Source organism: Mobula hypostoma, chromosome 12 (assembly GCF_963921235.1).
Source record: "Mobula hypostoma chromosome 12, sMobHyp1.1, whole genome shotgun sequence".
Lineage (NCBI taxonomy): Eukaryota > Metazoa > Chordata > Chondrichthyes > Myliobatiformes > Myliobatidae > Mobula > Mobula hypostoma.
In genome coordinates this window covers 8,718,564-8,728,146 of record NC_086108.1, presented here as the reverse complement: position 1 = coordinate 8,728,146, position 9,583 = coordinate 8,718,564, and the positions used below count along the sequence as shown (strand labels likewise).

Genomic DNA, 9,583 nt, shown 5'->3' with positions numbered 1-9,583 from the left:
TAGAAGGTTGAGGGGGGATGGACTTGATAGAGGTATTTAAAATTATGAGGGGGATTAATAGAGTTGACATGGATAGGCTTTTTCCATGGAGAATGGGGGAGATTCAAACAAGAGGACATGAGTTGAGAGTTAAAGGACAAAAGTTTACAGGTAACGTGAGGGGGAACTTCTTTACTCAGAGAGTGGTGGCTGTGTGGAACGAGCTTCCAGCAGAAGTGGTTAAGGCAGGTTCGATGTTGACGTTCAAAGTTAAATTGGACAGCTATATGGACAGGAAAGGAATGGAAGGTTATGGGCTGAGTGCAGGTTGGCGGGACTAGGTGAGAGTAAGAGTTCGGCACGGACTAGAAGGGCCGGGATGGCCTGTTTCTGTGCTGTAATTGTTATATGGTTATATGGTTGTATATGAAATGTCCTCCCCACATCCACTCTATCCAGGCCTTTCAATATTCTATAGGTTTCAATGAGATTCCCCCCTCATTCTTCTCAACTCTAGCGAGTACAATGCCTTATGAAGCCTTTTGCGATGACCCGGCGAGGTCGTGTGCAGGAAGAGCCCAGCGTCACCTCCAAAGTTACCATGACAACCGGCATAATTTTGCTGCACACAGGTAATTATATCCGAACTATTTCAAGCTGCTTTGTATCAGGGAAACTTGAGGAGGCTGTTTTGTATTTGGGAGCCGCTCTGTCCTGAAATGTAAGTTGATCTGGTCTCCCCTGGCAACCAGGTCTTAGCCCTAGTAGTGACGAAACAATACCTGCTGGTTGCTAGACCCCTGTTCCCATGGCAACACGAGGGGGATGGGTTACCTGAGGCAGGCTTCCTTTCATAAAGGTGATAGTAACATCACTAGACGTCCCACAAGACTTCACAAAATCCGACTCTGAGGCACGTCAGGAGATGCTGGGCTGGGAGAGGTGTGGTTCAAGGGGTGGGATGGGGATGGAGAGAGGCAGAAAGGTGGGGGCACAGGTATGAAGGAATGGCCGCTGCTGGAAAAAGAATGGAAATGGGTAGCGGAGTGAGAGGCCAGAATTGGAGGACGACAGATTTCTCCAAGGGTGGTGGGGTTGGTGGGGCTGAGAGAGGGAGGGAGTTACAATGCAGAACGCTGCAGATGCTAAAAATCTGAAAGTGCAGAAAGTGCAGTCAGGCAGTGTCTGTGGAGAGAGAAATAGTGTTAACGTTCCAGACTGACAACCTTTCATCAGAAACACACGAGATTCTCCACATGCTGGAAATCCAGAGCAGCACACACACAAAATGGTGGGTGAACTCAGCAGGTCAGGCAGCATCTATGGAGCAGAATAAACAGTCACTATTTTCCGAGACTCTTCTTCAAGACTGGAAAGGAAGGTGTTGGGGGGGGGGTTAAGCCAGAAAAAGAAGGTGGGGAGAGGGGAAGAAGTACGAGATGGCAGGTGATAGGTGAGACCAGGTGAAGGGGAGAGGGATGAAGTAAGAAGCTGGGAGGTGATAGGTGAAAAAGGTAAAGGAGTGAAGAAGAAGGAATCTGATAGGAGAGGAGAGTGGACCATGGGAGAAAGGAGGAGGGGAACCAGAGGGAGGTGATAGACAGGTTTGGAGAAGAGAAGAGATAAGATAGTTCAGAAGTCAGGAACTTGAACCATTTACAATAAGACCATAAGGTACAGGAGCAGAATTAGGCCATTTGGCCCATTGAATCTGCTCCACCATTTCATCCAGGCTGATTCATTTTCCCTCATCTCTGTTCTGAAAGGCTATCCTTCTATTCTGAGGCTGTGGCCTCTGGTCCTAGACTCCCTCACCATAGGAAACATCCTTCCCACATCCACTCTATCTAGGCCTTTCTACATTCGATAGGTTTCAAAGAGATCCCCCTTCATTCTTTTGAATTCCAGTGAGTACGGGCCCATAGCCATCAAACACTCATGTGATAACCCTTTCATTTCTGGAATCAGTCTTGTGAACCTCCTCTGAATCCTCTCCAACATCAACACATCCTTTCTCAGATAAGAGGCCCCAAACTTTATACTTTATACTTTATTGTCGCCAAACAATTGATACTAGAACGTACAATCATCATAGTGATATTTGATTCTGCGCTTCCCGCTCCCTGGATTACAAATCGATAGTGAATATTAAACATTTAAATTATAAATCATAAATAGAAAATAGAAAAATGTAGTGCAAAAAAACCGAGATGCAGGTCCGGATATTTGGAGGGTACGGCCCAGATCCGGGTCAAACTGCTCTCAATACTCCAAGTGAGGCCTCACCAGTGCTTTATAAAACCTCAACATCACATCCCTGCTTTTATATTCTCCTCCTCTCAAAATGAACACAAACATCGCATTCTCCTTCCTCACCACCAACTCAGCCCGCAAATGAACCTTTAGGGAACCCTGCACGTGGACTCCCAAGTAGTTTGCACCTCAGATTTTTGAATTTTCTCTCCATTTAGTCTATGCTTTTATTACTTCTACCAAAGTGCATGACCATGGAGGTCCCGACATTGTGTACCATCTGCCACTTCTTTGCCCATTCTCCTAATCTGCTGCCTCCCTGCTTCCTCAATAGTACCTGCCTTCCACCTGTCTCTGTATTGTTGGCAAACTTGGCCACCAAGCCATCAATCCCATCATCTAAATGAACACCGAGTAACCTTAGGCCACCCTTCTGTAAAACTCTAAGCGGGTGGTGTCCGTAGGGGCTGCTAGGTAAATGCAGGTTGTAGTTATTGCCTTCTCAGGACGGCTCCGTCGAACGGCTGGATGTGCCCGAGGACGCAGCGCTGTGGATCGGGTTTCTGTTACTGACACAGACTCGCTGGTGAATTATTGAAGAAAATTTGATCCCGCTTCCTCCCTGCATTGAGCGGACCAGCAGCCAATAGCAGATGAGTTTGGGCATTGCAACCGAGACACAGAGTCCAGGTGAGGGTTTCAGAGCCGGGCGAGCCCCGGCCACGGCCACCATGTCTATGTTCACTTCCTTTGGCTTCACAGAGGAGCAGGTGGCTTGCGTGTGCGAGGTACTTCAGCAGGGAGGCAGCATTGAGAGGCTGGGCAGGTTCCTGTGGTCCCTGCCGCCCTGCGACCACCTGCAGAAGAACGAGAGCGTCCTGAAGGCCAAGGCCATCGTTGCCTTCCATCGGGGCAACTTCCGAGAACTCTACAAGATCCTGGAGAGCTGCCACTTCTCGGCGCAGAACCACCCGAAGCTGCAGCAACTGTGGCTGAAGGCGCACTATACCGAAGCCGAGAAGCTGAGGGGGCGGCCCCTGGGGGCCGTGGGCAAGTACAGGGTCCGCAGGAAGTTCCCGCTGCCCCGCACCATCTGGGATGGAGAGGAGACGAGTTACTGCTTCAAGGTGAGGCTCCGCCGGCGCGGCGACCCTCGAGCAGCAGTCCCTGAAGGTTAACTCACAGGTTGAGTCGGTGGTGAGGAAGGTAAATGCAATGTTAGCATTCATTTCGAGAGTATAAAAACAAGGATGTACTGTTGGAGCTTTAGAAGGCACTGGTCAGGTCGCACTTGCAGTATTGAGAGCAGTTTTGGCCCCTTATCTTAGAAAGGATGTGCTGACGTTGGAGGAGACCCAATGACACGGATTGACACGAGAATGATCCCGGGAATGAAAGGGTCAATATGAGGACCGATTGAGGTCTCTGGGCCCGTACTCGCCGGCGTTTAGAAGATTGAGGGGGGATCTCACCGAAACTGATCGAATATTGAAAGGCCTCGATAGGGTGGACGGAGAGGATGTTGGGGGGAGTCTGGGAATGGCTGGGGCAGCCTCAGAATGGAAGCGTGACCCTTTTGAACAGATTTGTTTTCGCCGGGGGGTAGAATTCATTGCCACCGACACTGTGGAGGCCAAATCATTGAGTATATTTAAAGCCGTGGTTGATGGGTTCTTGATTAGTAAGGGCGTTAAAGATTACGGGAGAAAACAGGAGAATGGGGTTGAGAGGGAGATTAAATCAGCCGTGATGGAATGGCAGAGCAGATTTGATGGACAGAATGGCCTAATTCTGATCCTGTGTTTTATGGTCTGAAGATGAGGTTGCACCAGCACAGTTTGTGTTTGGGGATGAGAACTGGTCAGTGTCGGGGCTATCAGTTTTTGTGGGGTGGGGAGGAATTAGTGTTGGGAAGTGGTGTGTTGCTTGGGTCAAGGTTCAGGAGGGGGTCAGCGGTGCGTGAAGATTTGTGTTGGGTCAGGAATTCTGGTTGCTAAGTGTTGGGGTCAGTTTTGTCTAGGGTTGGTGGCAGACAGATGATTTGGTTGGTAAGTATTGGGGTCAGTTTAGAGGGGCTTGATTGCTGGGGTCAAGTGATGAGAGTTGGAGGGTATTAGGGGCCGGTTTTGGAGAGGATTGGTGTTCGGGTTAGGTCTTGGGGTAGGTAGGCTTTCGATCAGTTTTGGAGAGGGTTATAGAACATAGAACATAGACCAGTACAGCACAGGAACGGGCCATTCGGCCCACAGTGTTGTGCTGAACCAGCTAAAAAGCAAATCAAAAACACCCAAACACTAACCCCTCCTACCCACACCATGTCCATATCCCTTCATCTTCCTCACATCCATGTACCTCTCCAAATGTCTCTTAAAAGCCTCTTATGTATTTGCCTCTACCAGCATACCAGGCAGCACATTCCAGGCATCCACCACTCTCTGAGTAGAAAACTTACCCCTCACATCCCCTTTGAACCTACCGTCTCACACCTTCAATGCATGCCCTCTGGTATTAGACGTTTCAACCCTGGGAAACAGATACTCTCTGTCCACTCGATCTATGCCTCTCATAATCTTATAAACCTCTATCGGATCTCCCCTCAGCCTTCGGCGTTCCGAAGAAAACAACCCCAGCGGATCGGGCCTGTCGTGATAGCACATGCCTTCCGAACCAGGTAGCGTCCTTGTAAAGGTCCCCAAAACCTCAACAGTGGATGTTGAGGAGTTGCATTGGGAGTCCGTGTTGGAGAGGGTTGGGAACTGGCCTTTGCTGTGTCGGTTGGAGCTGCGGTGGGCTTCCGTCGGGACGGGGTTAATATCGCTGATTCTCGTTGGTAACCGGGTATGGAGTCGGTTCGAGGTGGAATTCATGCTGAGGATTCAGCAGTGGGCGACCGGTCAGCGGGAGGTGCTCGGTGGGTAACGGGACGTTGTGATCGGAGTCCCCCGGTAAGTTCCAAGCAACGGGATTTGAACGGAGATTTTGAAATAATAATGTTATAGATAGAGGCACCTGCAAAGCTGGGCGGTGAGAGAATATTGTCTTTTTTTAAGGTTACACATTGAATTTATTTGTTTGAGGTTTATTAACGGTGACTATTGTTTATCTGGGTCTGGGTACTCGCTGCCCTCCCTCTAGTCTTGGCTTCACGTCTCCCAGGCGTTCTCTATGGATCCGGAGTCTCCCCTGTCCCTGGGTCTCTTCTCTCCCCCTATCCGTCTCTCCCAGTTCTTGCGTGGAGCCCTGTCCCCTCGTCATTCGCCCCGTTTCGATTCTCCTCTACCTCTGCGCCTGTATGTCAGTGTCGGACAGAAGCGGGCCGGGGGAGTTTCTCCGTGCCCCCGTCTCCTCCACAGCGTCTGGCCGTCTGTCTCCGCCCTAGCCCTGTCCGTCTGGCCGCCTGTAGGTACCGTACCCTCTCACACTGTCCGCCTCTGTTCTGGTAAAGAGCGAGCGCTTTCAATTATACTGCAAATGAAATTCAATAGGATAACAGGATTACAATGCATTCGGCGATTCAACAAAGTAAAACACCAGGAATTCTGCAGAGGCTGGCAATGCAGAGCAACACACACAAAACGCTGGCGGAACTCAGCAGGTCAGGCAGCATCCATGGAGAAGAGTAAACAGCCATGTTTAGGGTCCCGATGAAGGGTCCGGGACTGAACCGTCGGCTGTTTCACTGATGCTGCCTGACCTCCGGCATTCTCCATTCTCTGTGCGCTGCTTTCAGCATGGTAATCGGGCTCTGAGCGAAGCAGACCACGGATACTAACGTGCTTGGTGTCATCGAGACCCTTCGGGCCATCTAGTCCGTGACGAGCTGTTTTTCTGCCATTGACCTGCACCGGGACCATAGCCTTCCATAACCCTCCCGTCCATGTACCTATCCAAACTTCTCTAAAACGTTGCAGTTGAACCCACGTCCGCCACTCGCGCTGACAGCTCGTTCCCCACTCTCACCAACTCTGAGTGAAGAAGATCCCCCTCATGTTCCCCTTAAATATTTCACCTCTCACCCTTAACCTATCACCTAGTCTCATCCAAACTCAGTAGAAAAAGCCTGCCAGCATTTAACCATATAACCATATAACAATTACAGCACGGGAACAGGCCATCCCGGGCCTTCTAGTCCGTGCCGATCTCTTACTCTCACCTAGTCCCACCGATCTGCACTCAGCCCATAACCCTCCATTCCTTTCCTGTCCATATATCTATCCAATTTAACTTTAAACGACAACATCGAACCTACCTCAACCACTTCTGCTGGAAGCTCGTTCCACACAGCTACCACTCTCTGAGTAAAGAAGTTCCCCCTCATGTTACCCCTAAGCTTTTGCCCTTTAACTCTCAACTCATGTCCTCTTGTTTGAATCTCCCCCACTCTCAATGGAAAAAGCCTATCCACGTCATCTCTATCCCCTTCATAATTTTAAACACCTCTATCAAGTTCCCCCTCAACCTTCTATGCTCCAAAGAATAAAGACCCAACTTGTTCAACCTTTCTCTGTAACTTAGGTGATGAAACCCAGGTACCATTCTAGTAAATCTTCTCTGTACTCTCTCTATTTTGTTGACATCTTTCCTATACTTTGGTGACCAGAACTGTACACAATACTCCAAATATGGCCTCACCAATGCCTTGTACACTTGCAACATTACATCCCAACTCCTATACTCAATGCTCTGATTTATAAAGGCCAGCATACCAAAAGCTTTCTTCACCACCCTATCCACATGAGATTCCACCTTCAGGGAACCATGCACCATTATTCCTAGATATGCACCATTATTTACCCTCTCTATAATCGTCATCGGGTGGTGTGGTTGGGATACGTCTCTACCAAAGGAGGTGTAAGGCACTCCTCTCTTCTGCTAGCCTGCAGGTCACCCTTGGGCAAGGTGTAGCTTAGCCCCCCCCCCCCCGATCAGGGTCACGTGAAGCCACGGGATCAGGTGGTGGATGGTTGTATGAGCAGCTGGTGCAGATCACAAGTCCTGGTTATGTGACCACTGACACCAGGCAGACAATCTCTGAAGAGTATTGATAATAGCTGGGGGTCACCCGTCTTGTAAAGACACTGCCCAGAAGAAGGCAATGGCAAACCACTTCTGTAGAAAAATTTGCCAAAAACAGCCATGGTCACTAAAGACCAAGATTGCCCACGTCATACGACACGGCACCTAACTATTGAAAGGTGCCCCTCATAATTGTGTATACCTTCCTCAAATCTCCCCTCATTCTCTTAGTTGCCAAGGAATCATGTCCAAACCGATTCAACCTTTCCTTACAATTCAGGTCCTCAAGTCCCAACAATACCCTTGTTAGTCAGTTTATCTATCTCTCTCTATCTTTATCTATCTATCTGTCTATCTATCTATCTATCTATCTATTTGTCTGGCTATCTAGCTATCCATGTCTATCCATCTTTCTATCTATCGATATGTCTGTCTATCTATCTATCTACCTACCTCTTTATCTGTCTATCTACCTATCCTTTTGCTTGTCTATCTATCTGTCTGTATATTTATTTATTTATCTCCCTTTCTCTGTCTATCTATCTACCTTTCTGTCTGTCTGTTTTGTTGAGATAGGACTGTGGGACAAACCTGGAACACACAGGAGAACATACAAACTCCCTAAGACAGTGTTCTGTGTTCAATTCCCGCCTCTGTCTGTAATAGAAACATAGAAAATAGGTGCAGGAGTAGGCCATTCGGCCCTTCGAGCCTGCACCGCCATTTATTATGATCATGGCTGATCATCCAACTCAGAACCCCGCCCCAGCCTTCCCTCCATACCCCCTGACCCCCGTAGCCACAAGAGCCATATCTAACTCCCTCTTAAATATAGCCAATGAACTGGCCTCAACTGTTTCCTGTGGCAGAGAATTCCACAGATTCACCACTCTCTGTGTGAAGAAGCTTTTCCTAATCTCGGTCCTAAAAGGCTTCCCCTTTATCCTCAAACTGTGACCCCTTGTTCTGGACTTCCCCAACATCGGGAACAATCTTCCTGCATCTAGCCTGTCCAATCCCTTTAGGATTTTATACGTTTCAATCAGATCCCCCTCAATCTTCTAAATTCCAACGAGTACAAGCCCAGTTCATCCAGTCTTTCTTCATATGAAAGTCCTGCCATCCCAGGAATCAATCTGTAAGAAGTTTCTATGTTCCACAACTGCATGGGTTCCACTGCACTACTCAAGGGTTAAGGGTGAAATGTGAAAAGTTTAAGGGGAACATGAAGGGAAACACAGAGGCTGGGGAGGATATGGAATGAGCTGCCAGTGCAAGTGCTACATAAGAACTCGATTTCAATGTTTAAGAGAAGTTTGGACAGGTATGTGGCTGGTAGTGGGATGGAGTGCCGTGATCCCGGTGCAGGTTGATGGGAGTAGGCATTTTAAGTAATCCAGAGCAGACTAGATGGGCCGAAAGGCCTGTTTTCATGAGTAATTTTCTATGGCTCTATTTCCAGCAGCTGCAGAATCTCTTGCATTTACCCATTACACTGTATTTATTGAGATACAGTGTGGTTTATGCCCTTCTGCTCCAGCAACCCACCTATTTAACACTAAACTAATCAGAGGACAACTTACAATGACCAATTAACCTACCAACTGGTACGTCTTTGGACTGTGGGAGGAAACCAGAGCACCCGGAGGAAACCCTCGCTGACATGGGGAGAATGTACGAACTCCTTACAGGTTGGCAACGGGAATTGCACCCGGGTTGCTGGTACCGTAAGGTGCTGTGCTAACCACTACACTACTGGATTTGTAGAAGTCATGGGTTAAGGGTGAAGGGGAACATGAGTGGAAGATCCTTCACTCAGAGGGTGGTGAGAGTGTGGAACGAGCTGCCAGCACAGATAGTGCACGCGAGCTTGATTTCAACGTTTGAGCGAAGTTTGGATGGTGGGGGTTTGGAGGGTATGTGGGCTGATTGGACTAGGTAGATTAAATGGTTTGGCAAGGACTAGATGGGCTGAAGGGCCTGTTTCTGTGCTGTACTTTGTTTTCAGCATCTGCAGAATCTCTTGCATTTACGAATTCCCATTGTGTCAATATGTTACCAAATAAGTGGCCCCCCAATATTTCACCTTGCACCCGTCACCTATGACCCCCTAAATTCTAGTTTCGTTAGAAATGAATGAAAACGCAGCTCAGTGTGTCAGAAGTTAGAGTCATTTCCCATGAATAAACCACATTTCGAATAGAAAAGGTGGAAGAGTGCATGGTGGTTAGCATGAACTGGTGGGCCGAAGGGCCTGTATTCTTCTACAGTTCGCAGCCCTCATTAACATTCAGGTGATATTGTGTTGAATCTCTGAGGTGAGGAGAAACTAATT

General features: G+C 48.4%; 1 protein-coding gene across 1 annotated transcript in view; it reads left to right on the top strand.

The window, feature by feature from the left end:
* The first annotated feature begins 2,752 nt into the window (after positions 1-2,752).
* The window catches only part of LOC134354600 (homeobox protein six1-like), an 8,311-nt gene continuing 1,480 nt past the window's right edge, over positions 2,753-9,583 (top strand). Inside the window, exon 1 of the mRNA XM_063063597.1 lies at positions 2,753-3,359. Within this exon, the coding sequence (XP_062919667.1) occupies positions 2,886-3,359 (474 nt within the window). The 5' untranslated portion in view covers positions 2,753-2,885. The remainder of the gene's footprint in view (positions 3,360-9,583) is intronic.